The sequence below is a fragment of the Hyposmocoma kahamanoa genome, unplaced genomic scaffold, assembly GCF_003589595.1.
Source record: "Hyposmocoma kahamanoa isolate Upper Pololo Valley unplaced genomic scaffold, ASM358959v1 232, whole genome shotgun sequence".
In the NCBI taxonomy this organism is placed as follows: Eukaryota; Metazoa; Arthropoda; class Insecta; order Lepidoptera; family Cosmopterigidae; genus Hyposmocoma; species Hyposmocoma kahamanoa.
In genome coordinates this window covers 2806518-2824141 of record NW_020653750.1, presented here as the reverse complement: position 1 = coordinate 2824141, position 17624 = coordinate 2806518, and the positions used below count along the sequence as shown (strand labels likewise).

Genomic DNA, 17624 nt, shown 5'->3' with positions numbered 1-17624 from the left:
GTCAGCTATAGCACAACATCTTATACAAATTGACACTAACCATTGGGACGGGCTGCATAGAAAACGGAACGTCTGTACGTACCACGTTTGATACGAGAGATGCCATCGAAATCGCAACGTGTCAAGCATTTAACCGTGAAGTTGGATTTAAATGATCAAGTGCCTGGAATCCGGTATTTAGTGATTACAACAATAATAATAAAAACAAAAATGGTTCGACTTCAGTTTCACGCGTGGATACAGTGAGGGTGGTTTATCGTACTGTAATTTTGTTCATAAGATCTTAATGTTCACCACATTCACACAATACATGAATTCTATTCTATGTGTGGTGACAATAGTAGCGCTGCCAAATAATCGAGACAAACTACGCCGACATCGAAAGAGTGTAGACAGATATGACTGTTCTTAAAGCTGCCATTTGACAATATCGGGAAATAAAAAGAAATCATACCGTAGTAAAAAACCTGTATTTAGTGATAACCATTTGATACAATTTATGATTACTTAAAAACTCTTGGTAGTATCCGTTTAGTTCTTTAAGTATTATTAAATTTTCATAGTAGACATAGAAATGAGATTCCAGTGTCTGTTATATATAAATTATTATAATATCTTTTCATTATAAATTCAAACGAAACAAAACCAACTTTTATCTCGTCGAACATGTATTTCGCAATGGCGACCGCCGTCACCGTGACATTAATACCTTTTTTATTTTTTATTTTGATAAGCCTAATTCTAAATGAAAACACGTCATTTTCTAACTAAATAATAGTTATTTGTTATGCAAGGCTGCAAAGTTGTTGTTTGACGCGAGTGCTTGCATTGAAACTTGAGCAAGCGATGGCGGTTAAGATTAAAAAAATAGAACCCTGAGTGTAGTGAGGGTTTCAAGGCACGAGACGCAAAACAAATTTGCTGCCGAGTGAAAGACACAACTTTTCACCTCACTATAACGAGGAAAATGGTAGATAAAAGAAAAACTGTTGAACTATAACAAATCATACAAATACAAAGACATGACGCAAGCACAGAAAAATTCGTGAGGTCCGCTGGTTCGTTCCGTGGCTTAGTTGGTGTAGCGTCTGACACGGTAAGCTAGAAGACGTCGGTTCGAATCTGGCCGGATCGAAGGAATTTTTTCTGAGTGTTCGATCTTTGTATTAATAATTATAACTAGTGGAGTAATTTCACAAAAAAAAATTGAATATCAAGTCAATAAAAATTTAAAACTATAACAAATCAGTTTTAATAAACAAAATTAGTTATCGCTGTCAATTTAATGTCAACAATAATCAGAATAAAATACATATAATAAATAAACTTTTCCACCCCAGCGTGGAAAAAAACGCTTTTGAGCGCAGATTTCAAATACGAAAGAAAGCCTTTTCGAGCTAATGAGGTGAAAAATAAATTAATGTGACGATTTATTAACAGTATATATATTTCTACCTAAGATTTTAATAAAAAGTATATATTGTCAATTATAAAACGTTGACAAATATTTATTTGCGTAGAACAACCCATAGAGATTTTTACTTATTGTACTCAGGGGAACGCCTTACGAATGAATGCGAATGAGTACTAGTGTTAATTGTCTAACTTCATGTGTCATTTGCTTGCTTTGAAATAAAGGTATTATTACATTTTTTTATATTTTTCTTATTTGATTTCTAAATCGAAAGACAGGGTCTCTTAACATCAGTAATCATCTACCTTTTTTTCCACGTGTCTATGCAATTCGCCTAACAGCCATTATTTCCAAAATATTTATCTGATATTAAGTACAAAAACCATAAATGGGTGTTTAAAGTGCTCGTATAGCGCGAAATTGCAATTAGTGCACAGCTGTGCGACCGTAAAAACTCAATTTGCTTCAGCATACTAGCACATCGGCAACTCACTGCTACGCCGTTTTATTTGTTTAAATATAGAGCTATTAAAAATCATTATCCGGTAAATGTATCATTCCTTATTCACTATTTTTTTTTCTAGAAAATTCTAATATAATATGTTCTATTTCCCATTTTAATTTCGCCCAGTATTCGTCAATTTGTATTACAACACAAGTAAATTTGTTTGAATTTTCAAATGTAGTAATTTTTAAGTTTATTGAGTGTCTTTCTAGTCTGATTAGCTGGAATGACATTGGTTCAAATCCAGCCGGATAGAAGGAACTTTTTCTTAGAGTTCGATCTTTGTATTAATAATTTTCAAAAGTTGTTTGAAAGTATTTTTCCGCGTTATGTTACATTATTTTGTACACTTTTAGTTATTATTTAAATACTAAAATTGCTATTTTTATCTTAGCAATAAATTGCTAATATGTATGTATGACAACTCTATAACGTGTCTAAGAGACAAATCCAGAAGAAGTACAGAGGATCCACCGCGAACGCGAACCGAACCTCTTAAGCGTGACAATTATAGCATTCTCTACTTTACGTGAACATGTATTTATCTAGGCGTCTCTGGTGGTGTTTTCTATTATGTCAAAGGACCACTGCAATTATTTTAACCGATTTCAAAAAAAGGACTCCTCCTTTTTCAGAATTCGTATGATCGAATGAGTTCTCAATTCGACTGTATGTTTTTTTTGTATGTATGTTGCGCCATAACTCCACCATCCTCTAAGACGACCTCTAAGGGTGGTAAACTAGGGGACGAATGACTTTTGAGGACGGTTTTTTTAGTACTCTGTAATGAGGTTAGGTTATTAGCTACCTTTTTCAATTAAAATAATTGGAAATACCAATTCTTAAAGACTCAGACCAAACGGTAGCCAATACTTATATTTGTTCTGCGAAATAGATAGATAGAGAACACGTTTATACAGCACATATACAAACAGAAACAAAACATTTACAATCACTGCACAGAGTATAACATAAAAGCACATAGAACATTAATTATTAATTTTATATACATTACTATAAAACACATACTGCAAGAAAAACAAATACTGTGAGGAAAACAAATATACTATAAGAACTGATCAAATTTTAATGTACCTATGACTACAGTTTGTGCTAAAGTGGTCCTGACTCAGCATAAATACTGTGGACCGAGAGAAGTCAAACAGTGCTGGGTTTCTGCCAGTACCATTATGGTGAGTGATCGCAGCCCAGTAAGCAATGCCACCAAAGTGCATCACAGGCAAACACAAAGGCTAACTCTAAATTATATATATTACTTATTTTATATATATATACTTATATATATATAATATATCAAGTAAAAGTGTAAAATGTAAAGCAAACAATATAAGTAATGTAGGTAAGCAATATAAATAATAATGTAAGTTTACAAACATAATATCAAATTGTAACAATAGCCACCGAATATGAATAATACGGAAATTCAGATTTACAGGTATTAAACCCATCGATTAAGGAAATATCTATGTAGCGAGACATATCTGCTCAGACAAAAGATGCTTTTTGTATTCACGCTTAAATCGTTTTTTATTATTTCTGTCACGAAATGGAGGAGGAATATCAATCCAGCACTTACTGACACGATACCTGAAACCGCCGCGAAAAGCAGTCGTTCTGTGTTTTGGGATGTTAATAACATTTTTAGGAATTAATCGGAACTTATTCCCCCTTACACGTTGTGACGAATTAATTTTGTGGTATAGATAATCAGGTTTCCGGATTTTAACTATATCAAACATTAGGCAGGCCAAATACAGCTTCTGACGGGCCTCCATTTTCAGAATGCGAAATGATGTTCTCTCTAATATGTGAGTCTATGAACGTTCGAACATTATATTGTTTTGAAGAGTTTAAGAACTTATCAAAATTATAGTTACGAGATTTTAATAAAGAATATGTAACTATGGTACTTACATAAACTGGCAAACGAACGGTAGTGGTTACAATTTGTTTGATGAAACTACCGCCATACTAGACTAGCGCCATCTTGTTCTTATTCTTGTTGTTGGGAGCACGCAAGAAAACTTCCCGCGCGACGTACCATACCTTTCCAGTACGTCTGGCGCAATCTGGGTAACAATCGGCGAGTACCTTACGCTAATTAGTAAATCCTTTCACCACGACGGCAAGCATTATAGTGTATGCCATAGAGACGATAAGAAGAAAGAAATGCATTGTGTTCTCAAACGCGTTAAAAAAAAACTATAGAAAGGTCCTTACCACATGCAAATTCCTTTATGTATTTCTTAATATTTGCTTAAGTTTTTTTTCTAGAAATCTGTAAAATATAGTAGGTGTTGAGTCCTACATTCTCCCCGTTGCGGTAACAAAGACGTCTAAGTTTTATTCGCCAGTAGCTTCAACTTGAAGCGGAGATAATAAATTATGTTTAACAGTATATTTGTCATTGAGAGCCTATCTTGCCCTTAAAGTTACATGAGCTCATTTAGTTTTCTTGCAGCTGAGAAAGCAATCAAAAAGTTCGGAGCACGCTTGTCACGGTGATAAAACGCTCTTGAAAGTTTATTGCTTGTAGGTAGGTATATGTGCCGCAATAGTATTTTATTTGTTATTCATTACACCGTCGACATTGTTTGTGTGCACTGAAACATCGAACACTACGTATGATTACCAATCAAATACAACTTGTATGCGATTTTATTGCTTCACATTGCTTCACATATAAAAAATAATATGTCATGTCCTCCGATCCTCTTTTATTTCCCTTCGTCTGTGTGTAGTTTCGCTTAGTTGTTTGTTATTGAAAGATTTGAAATAGATCATCCGGGACATTGACCTACTAAGAAAATCCGGAACGATATTTTATTAGTGTTTTTATGTTTACGTACGTTTTTGTTTTAATACAACAACCACCAAGGTGATAACACCTTACTGAACCCTTGCTAAAATATGCGAATATGTTATGTGACATGGTAAATCATCATTATAGTTGATTCTGTACTATATAGCTATAATTAAAAGAAATTGTAAATTGTGTAACAAATAAATGTATACAAAAATAGGACTGGTATGTTCTTTGAACAAAACGTCCTGAAGTTAAATAAAGTTACAGTACTTGCTGTTCGTTAATAGCTAACATTACTAGTCCCTAGATTTTCTTGCGTATATGACAGCTGGGCGCCACACATCTATTCTACAGATGTAATTCCAACAACGTTTGTTATACCTATCGGATTTTTATGCATCCACAGAGCATACGTGTTACCAGCAATCATCAAAATGATTACCTACAGCCCACCTTCAACCACTGCTGAGTAGTTTATGGCATCAATTTTCCCATCTGGGTGGACAGAGAAAACAACTTTCCACTTGTTTTTCTCCTCTCTTAACTCATATCTTTCGCCTCATCAACACTCGTCTTGATCTGGCCTTTCTTTAGGACATCCTTAATGTGGTTGTGGTAATTTTGCTTTAGTCACCCGTTACCAACTTGCTCGCTCACTTTCGCCTTGGAAATCTTTACTATACTTTTATAATTTTTTTCTACATCCGTCACATCTCTTTCTCTATCTTTGTCACTACAGCTTCTTTCGCTCTGCAACGCTCTCGTATTACGTATAAATACATATTTAAAAAATATAATTGTTTGTGATAATTGTGGTTTTGTAGACATTGTTACAAATTAGCAAAAGTGTTGCTGGAACTATACTTACTTATATTGTGCGTTTTAATGTTGTGAAATTAGACCGGTGTACACTACGTAATCGCCCATTGTTTTCTATACCTGTTAAAAAGATATTGGAATATTTTTGTTTTTGTTATTTGAGTGCATTTCATAAGTATTAAGAATACTTATTTACTATATTACGGCGATCAAAACGTTAATTACATACAAGAAACTAATATTTCAAAAACGAGCGCTTGATAGTATATTGCTAGGAATAATTGAATTTCGTAATATTAGAGACTACATGAATGTCGTATTGTTTCGAGCCACTTATCCATGCACGTACGGAATACCGAAACTTTGGGCATTAATTTAAAAGCAGTGTCACACTAAACTTCAATACCGGTAACTCCGTGTATATTACATTTCCTCCGAATAGTTGCGGGGCATCAGGTTTGCTTTGTGTTATTATATTTGAATTTGCGAGAATAATTCAGTAACTTCGCCCGATTCGTTTATTGCTGTATAACTCAAGTTCCATCAGGTGAACGCGATTCAATCAACACAAAACAACACTACGTACTACAATAGCTCATATTTTCGGATCTATATAGAATTGACGACCTGAGTGGCGGAGAATTTAGCACTTTGGGCGAGGTCTTCGTTCTGGAGGAGGTCTGGGATTTTATTTCCAGTGCGATCAAAGGACACGAACTTCTGGAGATTTATTATGGTTAGTATTCGTGCAGAAAATTTGTTTATGCTAGCTCTTATAGTATTGAGAATTTAATAATTTGACATTAAATCATTAGTACAGTCGTCTAGCACTGTAATATTACAATTATGACTAAAGATGGAGAACTTGTAGCTATCGCCAAGATTGGTAGGCTAATTTGTTTCCCTACTTCGTACAAAGCTGAAAATTAGTAAGGTGATGGATAATTTTAGGCGCATTTGTTCTAGAAGGGTTAAGTTCTCTGACTTCAGTGGTCGATTTTTATTCTTAATTTTAGAAAAAACATTTCGCGGTAAGGAAAAAGAACTCTAACTTTCATAAGATTGCGTTAATTGGGCAATTAGATTTGATCCACCGAATTCAGCTACACCAAAATCGGGATAATTCAACAAAAGGCATAATTTTGGTATAAAATATTATGAAAAAGGCAATGAAAACATTCAATAGTATTTCCGTATCTTTTAGAAAAAAATATTTAGAACGTAATCTGTAGCTACAAAAGCAATAAATTTTTTGGAAGTTGCGCGAATAATATTTTTCAATACTTTTTATACATGACGAGGTAATTTATGCAACTTCAAAATCTTTCCTTCCGCTTTTTCTACGCATGCCTCAGACTATCTTTTTCTTTAAACATTTCGTAATATAATTGGATCGCTTTTTATCTTTGCTTTAGCACGTTCCTTTTTCTTCTTGAATTTTTGTTTTCTTTTGTGTTCTTTATTCTATTTCAACGGGAGGCAAGTAGTAATATAAAATTGTGAAAATAAATAATATTATATTTATATGAAAAAACGTATAAAGTTCTTGCTTTCCAAAGAAAATATGGCTACGATGTCACTTTTTTCCGACTTCGGTGGAAGCTTTTCTGAATTCGGTGGCACAAAATCCACCGAATCCAAGGCCTTTAGGATTCAGAAAATATTTCTTTTTTATATTATTCGTAAACGACAATACTTCTAAAACCAATGAATTGTTATTATATTTTAGTCGTTACAACACATATTATAAAAAATATTAAGTACAACCATCAAATTTAGTTTTTGAAATATCGTATACACCAAATTCAAAAATCAACCTGGACCAAATCCACCGAATTACGTATTTACACGCAAAAAGTCCTAAAATTAGCAACGAATTATGCACCTGTTCTCTCCAGCCACAGGGGCGTGATGGACGAATAATACAAACGAATTGCGAAGCATCTAAAATGCTTCACTTGTGATATGTACCACAGAATTCCCTCGTAAGCCTGGGACACGCATTAATCTTGGTATTGTGATAAAATTATTGTCTACTTTATTGTGAAATTCAGATTATAAGTTCTATCATGTAACTTATTGTATGTGAACTAAAGTCTAATGTTGATATATGGTTTCCATTTTTAGAAAATTGACACTTTGTATTGGATCTGCATTCGGGACACGCTACCGTTGCTCTCTAGTTAGCTTTCGACCTATAAGTATACACTCTTTTTTTGTAGATTTTTGGTTTGATAAATAAGTGGAGTTTCGTGCATGGATACAGAAAATTGCGGCTTTGGAGAAATGGGCTTAACATTTATATTTTTGATTCTTATGTACTGTAGCGTAGTGCGAGGTATTATTTAATAATAAATGATGACTATAATCGTAAATAAAGGTTTACTGTGTTCAGTTTGAAGATTTGTCTAGAACTCTACCGATGTTCATTTGAAAACCACCTTCTACTTTTATACGGTTCTAAATATAAAATAGTATAATCTAACCAAGCTGCGCTACAGTACATTTCATGGAATATTGAATATGGTATTATCCATAGTTCATTTTAGATTAAGTTCAGTGCTTATTATGAGAACTTGTTTTCATTTTCGTTCCAAAATATTTGCTATGAGCTTTTGATTGAAGTGGCTTTCATTTCATTCAGTAAAAAGGCCCACCTGGAAATCCTCTTCAATTATTAGAATGAGAATCACGCAAATCCGTAAAATCAAATCTTGTAAGAGTACAACTTCGACTTCGTTTCCCTTCATTTAATTTTGAATCTGCTGAATGCTCAATTTTCAACCAAACGACGGTAATGGGACGTAAAAATGAAGATTTCTTTCTGTATTCAGCCATAATTTGCCGTAAGTCGAAGTGAAACTTCGGGTTCATGTTCCCTTGATTGCGTAAATTTGAAAGTGAAAACCTATGTAAGAGAAAGTGATGCCAGGATCATCAAGCAGATCAGCGAGTGTAAGGCTTATAATCTCTATCTACATCACAAGAGCCCACGGTGTGGGTGAGGTTTTATAATTTTCTATTTGGCCTATACATGCATTACCCTTTTGCTTTTACTTTTTATGAAATGTGTATATCATTCCAAATTTACGTTTCGAGGAAAGTTCCCGTTTATAACGAAAATATATCCACGAATTTCTTGTATTTTTAGCTTTTTACAGAATTTTATTTTTAGTTTGCATAGGGCGAGTACGCGTTTTATTACGATAAAAGTATAAAGTCAATGTACAGAAAACATCCTATTTCAGGAAATTCATTTTTATACCGAAACGGACTTTTTTCATCTTTTGTGCACTGTACATTTAGGTATGGTGAATTATTTAACTACCGTAATATCATCATAATTATAATATAAAAGTAACGGAACTTACTCGCGTCGTATTTTAGTCGGAAGCGGTCCGACTAGTTTCAATCATAATCGATGGTCTTCTTCAGGGGTTGAGTGCAACGTTCGCGACCGCGTCACATCTAGCACTGCGCGCTGCGGTTTAACCTCTCGGATTTTGCGGGGCATAAAATACTTCTCCCGCGCTAAAACCTTAGCTTTATCAAACCGAATGTAGACTTTTTAAAAAGGTGCCGTGAATATTGTGTTATGCCTAAATTCATGCCAGTTAAACCCTCAAAGTGCATTCAAGGTTACGAGCATTTCTTTGAAAATGTAAACAGGAAGTTTCTTAAGTGGGTAATTAGAGATTACTATCGAAAGATATCCATCATCACAGGAGAATTGTACCACTTACATCTGCAGCTGTCTCAGGTTTTAAGACCGGATTTTTAGGTAACTCTCGATGCAATGACATACAGTAGGGCTGCTTATGTCACTGTAAATTCAGAAAAAACACACGAGAGTAAGTTGAAGTGCTTTACAGAAAAATTCCAAGCAAAAACACACTGGTGAATACAATACGATTTCGACATTTAAAACTGTTATAAATTTATCCTCGCGGGAATTGACAAAGTACGAGATGGATGCTTTATCTAAAGGTCTAAATTTTGCACCTACACTGAGGAAAATATCTGTGGAATCAATGATTACAAATGTGGCGGACACTATTGCGCGCAATAAAAAAAACTGCCATGAAGCTGAGTGTTTAAGACAGGACGTTTTACAGGTATTAAGAAAATCCAAGCTACCTAAGCCTAACATAGTCAGGTCCGAGTTGAATACTCTGGATGCACTACGAAGGAATTCTGATGTACTGGTTCTGCCGGCGCACAAAAGTAATGCCACAGTCATCGTTGACACGCGGGATTATGAAGAAAAGATGAATAACTTGTTGTGTGACAGTGGTACGTATAAAAGAAGTTACACCTCCAACCAACCAACCAAACATCAACTTATGTGAGAGATTCTACACATTTTGTACAGTTGTTGGAAGGAGTACGTGTTAGTGATAACGACATATTGGTGAGTTTTGATGTTGTATTATCGTTTAGAAATATACCGATAGAGGACGTACTTATGATTATATCTGATTTAGTAGTGTGTTAATTTACCTGTCGGTTATATGAAATTGATACAGTACACTCTGACGAGGGGAAACTTTATGTGGAGGGGTGATTACTTTTTACAAATCGGCGGCGTAGCAATGAGATCACCGATAGCTCCAGTAGTGGCTAACATATTTATGGAATGGTTTGAGGATACTGCGCTGGTGAACATTCCATTCGAACCGAGATACTGATGGCGCTATGTAGATGACGTATTTGCCATTACGCCTAAAGAGGGAGTAGAGTCGCTATTGGCACACTTAAACAGTGTTCACCCAAAGATCACCTTCTCCGTGGAATGTGAGCAGAACAGGGTTCTTCCTTTCTTGGATGTGTTGGTGAGACGTGAACATAACGGTCGGTTGTATCGAAAACCAACGCACACGGATAGATACCTGATTCACATCACCACATTTAGCCTCAGTTCCGCGGACGCTCATTAATAGAGCTTTGAAACTTTGCGACCCGGATTACATAGATGCTGAGCTAAATCATGTGAAGGACGTGTTGGTTGGTAACGGTTACAAGTGGAAACAGAGCTGGCGTGTGGCAAATGCATCAACGAGGCCTCGACCAGCATCGGTAGAGAGAGCGGTAGCGTACTTACCTTATGTCAGGGGGGTGACAGATGTGATTGAAAACTCGTTACGCCGAAGGTACAGCATCAAGACAATATTCCGTCCTCTCACACAGCTGCGATAATTACTTCGCTCTCCAAAGGACAGAGACCCTCTGGGGGTCCCCGATGTCTATATGGTTCCTTGTGACTGCGACAAGCGTTACGTCGGCGAAACGAGACGGAACGTGGCTACTAGGCTAGCTGAGCATATCCGATCCATGAAGAACCAAGATATCAATAGATCTGCGGTGGCAGATCACTTTCTGAGCTCCGGTACTGGTCACTACATTCGGTTTGATAAAGCTAAGGTTTTAGCGCGGGAGAAGTATTTTGTGCCCCGCAAAATCTGAGAGGCTATTAAAATAAGTAGGCGACCAAATTTTAATAGAGACGGAGGCTGCAGCTTGCCACCGACCTGGAAGCCGTGTCTTCATGGCGCTCGGTATGCAGCTGCAGATGTTAGTAGTAACGACGTGGGTAGCTCTGTGTGCTGGACTGTTCCCGACAACAATCCTACGGACAGCAGTAGCGAAAAAGAGTTCCAGTACGCGCTGACACAACGTATCAGCCCCCCGAGTTCCCTACTGCGGACTGTGTCATCGGCGCGCGCGCAAACTACTACGCGCGCAAGTCCCGTTACTTTTATATGTGTGATAATTATGTGATGTTATTATTATGTGTGATAACCGCGTTAGTTTTCATAATAAAATCATCATAATTAATTGTAGACATATCAAAACACTTTTAGGCCGCCTGGTATAAATTATTACTTTTTTATAAAAAAACCCGACCTCAAAAGTTCGTGGAATTACATCTGTTTGCCAAGTTTTATTGAAACCGGATCTATTCCCTAGTTTACCACCATTAGAGGTGGAATATTTTCTTCAAATTTAAATGGGGACCGTACTGAGGTGCGAGGGCACAAAAAAGAATCATCAAAATCGGTTCATATCACGACGTAATCGCATAACGTACACACAAAAAAATAACAATTAAGAACCTCGTCCTTTTTTAAAGTCGGTTACTAAAAATAAATTCCTACATATATACTTTCTTATTTCATTTTATTTAGGAAATTGACACCTGATAATAATATTTAAAAAATTACATTTAAATTGTTGCTATTTCTAAGAATTGGATTCGTGTTTGGATAATCGGATGGTATTTTCTTACTTCACTTCCTTAATGGATTTTCTTAGATTCACAACTGAACAGTATCTGTAAGTGGATTCTTCGAAAGTAACAATGATTGGCATTACAATTTGGGCTACATCTATCTGCCATGGTGTCGGTGTCCAGAATGTGTCAATTTAAAAGCACTCTGAAGAACCGGGATTCGGTTATCTCTCACAGACCAAAAGGATTTTTGTTTCTTTTTTTCCGATTTAATTGCGGGACTGTTTCGTTTATTTGTGGCTTGATAAGTGTGGGTCGGCGCACGTTTTTTTTTTAATTTATGTGTTTTGAGAGAGTGTTTTGTTTTTTATGGCGGAATAATTTTTTATTTATGTAGAAATAAACATGACCGAAATAACAAATTTATACAATTACCTTTTACGAAACGTTTCTCTAATAGCGATCCAAGCTTAATAATAACAGAGGCAGCGCACCGCAAACTTATTACAAACATTTATTTCCCGAAAAAGCGGGCCACATAAATTACTGCAGATCTTCCGAAGCAAAAACATAATTAATGTTGTGTTGTTTGTAATCAGAGAGCTAAGTGGTAGACAACAAGTGCCAGATGGTGGTTACGAAGGAATGACACACCCCCTGACTCTGTAGGACTGACAATTCAGACCGATCATGCAAATTTAAACAATCAAACAATAGTGAAATTCAAAGGATGGCTATTATTATTAAAGAGTTGCTAAGAAATAAAAGACTGTTAGGTAAGTGAAGGTAATAGTGACAAAAATATCACATTTCGTGGCCTTACTTTCTCAAATTCGTATCTTAAAGTACAAAGTTACTGAAATGCAAAAAATGGATTGTATATACAAATTTTGCAGGCTGATTTCACATCACATTTCCTTCATATTCACACACTGGCTTTTACCTACTCTTAAAGTAATGCATCCAAACGAACACCCTTGATAAGAAATTTAAAATAAATAGAAAGTTTTGCCATCCCCTGAATAATCACTCTTTATGAGATACGAGTTTGAGAAAGTAACGCATCGATAAATCAGATTTTAGTTTTTAAACTCTATTAATTTTTTTACCTTATATGCCATATATAATAAATTAACGGAATATGATCTATATGTCTTCGCTATGTTACATTTTCTTACAAACCAACTGATTTGATTTGTAATAAGGACCCATAAAATATGGTAGTGTCAGGATGTGTGTATCACAAACACACAAACGTTACGTGTCTTTTCACACACCTTTTCCGTTGAAACGAAATGGAGGCGTCTTCCTATATACGTTATATTATTTCATTAAGAGTGTGCGATATTGTTACAGCTTCTCGCACAGCTATATTCTTGGCTTTATAGTGAGCTTATAAAAAGTCGAGTGTGTTGCTCGAGTCCATAACTATAATTGCGTGAATGTGCGACTTAAAATATTACAATGACGATAAAAAGAAAGAAATGAAATACAATAGAACTCCATCAATTTTAACTTTCCCGTAAAATACCGAGATGGTAGATTGCGTCCAGTATTGTCAAAATTTAAATATAAATTAGTGAATCCCTGCGGTACCCTTTCTACCCTTTCCGAGACACCCAAGAATCCCGAAGGGGACTATTTATCAACCTCAGATAATATTACAGGCATGGTCGTTTTAAATTTATACCAGTAATTGAGGACTTCAGTTGCCAGTTCTTCTTAGTAATTAATGAATTCTGGCTAGGTTCGTTACGTTTATGTACCGATCGCGTGCAAAACAATGAATGGAATATATCACTCGGTTGAGGTACAATTTATTTTGGCAAATTTAACGACTGACTGGTTTAGTTTAGACTAATGATGTTTGGTGGTATGTTGCCATATTAATGGCGTTTTGCTTCATTTTAATTAAATATTTTTATCGTTCAAACTATTGAAATTCAGTAAGCCCGGAAAAGTTATACCTACATTACATTTTCCGCGTTACTTTTATTAAAAGTATAAGAACCCGACAATTGAGATTGTAAATCTCTCATCATTTTTCCACTTCATATCGTTTCAATAAAGCTGTCACATTCAATATGCTGCAAAGTGGCATTTCGTACAATGTGAGGACAATATTGAAGCGGGAAAATATTGAGTCTGCAGCTATTTACGTTATATTACCAGTAATTTATTTTTCGCTATAATTTCTCTCTTGTAGGCCAGTCGAGTTTTTTACTAATGCTCTAGGTACGTCATGATATTCATCATTTAAATATTTCCTAATAACTGAGCGACTTTCGCAGTGGTTGACTAATGGTTTGACCTACCGCTTCCCAAGCAGAGAGTCGTGTTTTCGAATCCGGGCTTGCACATCTGCGATTCTCGGAATTTATGTGCGAAATTTAATTTGAAATTCATGACGTTCTCGATGAAGGAAAACAACGTGATGACACATAAATCCTCGCTTGAGATGACACCCGTGCAGCGGTGGGACTTAGGTTGATGATGATAACTCAGCGACTACGCCTATTTATTAATTTACTTGATTTTATAATTCTTTATGGGCATGAATAAATGGTACTATACTATAAGGAAATGAATTACGAGTTATTCACGATTGAGGTGTCAAAAGCGATATTTGTAAGAATTTTGGAAAGTTATATGTCCATGCATTAGGAGCGCAAAAGATGTTGTGCGTTTCGTATTAGCACCAACGACATGCCTCGATACAGGTCCTGAGAATTTCCGATCGCATTCCTACGAGTCGGCATCAGTAGCGTGGATACCCAGACGTTCCTATCGCCCGAGCGCTAGCATCGACGCCCGAATAGCCGCATCGACGCGCGAAAGGCAGCGCCATATTTCGAATGATCGCGTCGATGGCCGAACCTCCGAAAGTACAAAGATTAAGTTCACATCCATTTCATGATGAAGCGATGGCTTAAACGACGACGTTCGAATTGCCGCATAAGTGTGATAAAAATTGATCCGCATAGATAATGCAATAAAAACTTATTATGTAATTTGCATATTTTTTTAATAAACTTACATTATGGTTAGTTAATCATAACGACTACTTCGCCAGTGCAGACATTCCAGGTCAAATGTAGATTAAAGACTTCACGCGTATTTGAATACTTTGCAGGGCATACGCTGGCCGACCAGTATTAACATAGACCTTCACAAATACGTATGTAAAGGTCTATGTTAAGACTGGTCGGCCAGTCAGTGTTTAATAAATTAATCGCTCTTCGTAAATAACATCAATTTTTAATAACATAGATACTATCAAGAGCTGAGTTTCTCACTTAGGGTTTTGGACCATTCTTATTGGAGTTGATATAGTTTAAATCTTTAGTGTAAAGTCTAGCGTTATTAAATATATTTAGTATAGTGTTGAATCCAGGGGAATAATCATTTATAAAATTCGGAATCATAGCATCGGGTGCGATGCTCGGATCAATTAACCCGGCTCGTTGAGTAATTATTTTGAAAAATGTACTTGCGAATGCTTCCGACGTTGATATATTGCACCGTAACTTTTCACGGACCAATATTTACGATTTAAAATTATTTTCTCATCACAAATGTATACTTATAGATTAAATTGAAGTGTTTGCCTGTATTTTATTATTAATAAAAATGTGTAAGCCGGACATGCCATTTAAACGTATGCCAAGGTCCTGTGAATCAAATCAAATTTGCTTGTAAAGTATTTTATAACACGTGTTTGTGTTGCATAAATAAAATATGTTATGTCTAAACATTATCTGAGCGAAATTGCTAAGGTTCTAAAAACATTTAATATTTTTAGAATTTTCGTATCGTAATATTCTACTTGGGGCGCACTATAAGTTTCTGGAATGAATAAAAAATACTGTAAATGGTCAGAAATGAATTTATTGTTTCTCAAAATATTCTCCGTTAGCGTTAATGCACTTTTTCATACGAATGAACCAATTTTGAAAACATTTATGCCACTCCTCCGTGACAATCTCTGAAACATATTTTTTATACTCTTCGCTAGCCTCTTCAGGTGATGAAAATCGTTGACCGTGTTTTCTTAATTTTTAGAAATAAATAAAAGTCACAAGGTGCCAGGTCGGACTGTGCGCGGGGTGGCTCATAAGGTCAACGTTGTTCACCTTCAAAAATTCATTTGTCTGTCTGGCCGTGTGAGAACTGGCATTATCGTGATGCAAGATGATACGGCGTTTACGGTTATTTTTACGGAGGTTGTCAATAACTTCTGGTCAAACAAATAGTCGTGTACATTGGTACACGACTATTTGTCAACAATACTACACTATTCACGGTACAACGATTCTTCAAAGCAACAGTAGCCACGTGACCAGTTTTATTAAAAAAAGAAGCAATCATACGCTTAGAGGCACTTTGCACGCGCGCCACTTCGGTTGATTTCGGCTCATCTCGAAATACCCATACGCTCGATTGCTGTTTGTTTTGGGATCGTAACTGTAAATCCATGTTTCGTCACCAGTTACTATGTCCCACACCAAATTTGACGCCCCTTCGTTGAATCTGGTAAGCATGTCATTGCACCAAGTAACGCGATCCGTTTTTTGAGCCTCAGTCAAACTGTGTGGGATCCACCAAGAGCACAGCTTTTTCACACCCAAATGTTTGTGTAGTATTGATTGTATTTGATTCATGCCTATGCCTAAAGATGCGCGAATCTTATGGTATGTCACATGCCAGTCTCTTTTGATCATACGGCGCACAGCATCGATGTTTTTGTTGTTCTCAGCAGTGGACGGGCGACATTCACGACCGCGTTTGAATTCTGCATGGTGCTTTATCGCTAAAAGCAGTTTGAAGCCGAGCGAAGCCCCGCTGAGTTGTTAAATTACACTTAAAATCGTAGCAAATCATACTACAAAAATTTTCAGGAGCAAACCCATGGTGATGTAGACAACCAATTTCTAAAATGACGCCACAATTAAAAACAAGTGACAGTCAGATGAAACAAACTATATTCTACAGCCCAAGAATTCCATTTTCAAATGTTGTAATTACTTTTTAAATAGTGTTTATGTAAGTGGCCATTTCCGGAACTTATAGTGCGCCCTATGTAACTATTTGTACAGGGTCCAGAGCACGTCAAGCTTGACACTTAAGATTTCCAGAATCCAACTCTATGCCGCTTACAATAAGAACGGTCCAAAGTACAAAGTATCAAGCTTGACGTGACTGTACATAATTAATTATTTACAATTATTCATAGATACTTATAAAATAGTATGCGCAATAGAAAATATATAATGGTCGAATAAATGGCTAGTGCATCGTACAACAAAACCTTTTTAAACTAGAGGCCTATTCCAAACAAAGTTGTATGGTGGCTGTGGTTTACACATTCAGTCAGTTCTGTCAGAAAACGTAATTTACGTAATTCCATTCATAAAAAAGTTTTGAAATCATTAAAATAAATTATTAAAACAATGAATAAAAAATGTTCTGTTGTGCATAGAATGGCTGTCAAGGGGTATTGCGTATAACATAAACTAAGCTATTTAATTGTTTTGAAATAGCAATATTTATATTATGATATTATGTAGTATATCGTACGTCCGTATAATTATAAATCGCACATATAATTAGTTATAATACTAAATAAATATGGGCATAATTTACATAATTGTAAATGGGTATAAATCTAAATATAATAATAAGTAATACTATAACAATCAATGCATATTATATATTAATTAAATTATAAATAACTATAACGATAGGGTCCTAGTCTGCAAGGTGTCTATATTTGTGTAGGTATAATATATCTTTATTTATTAACTATTTGATAAATTACTGTTTTTTTATT

At 35.5% G+C, this 17624-nt stretch overlaps 1 protein-coding gene across 1 annotated transcript; it reads left to right on the top strand.

Moving 5' to 3' along the window:
• Window positions 1-9533: 9533 nt before the first annotated feature.
• LOC113228610 lies at window positions 9534-9914 on the top strand. The gene has a single exon (XM_026461964.1). It carries the CDS (start codon window positions 9534-9536, stop codon window positions 9912-9914), a length of 381 nt encoding a protein of 126 aa, XP_026317749.1.
• Window positions 9915-17624: the final 7710 nt, after the last annotated feature.

Coding starts and splice junctions, on each gene's coding strand:
- LOC113228610 (XM_026461964.1), top strand. CDS start 9,534: ATGGATGCTTTATCTAAAGGTCTAAATTTTGCACCTACACTGAGGAAA.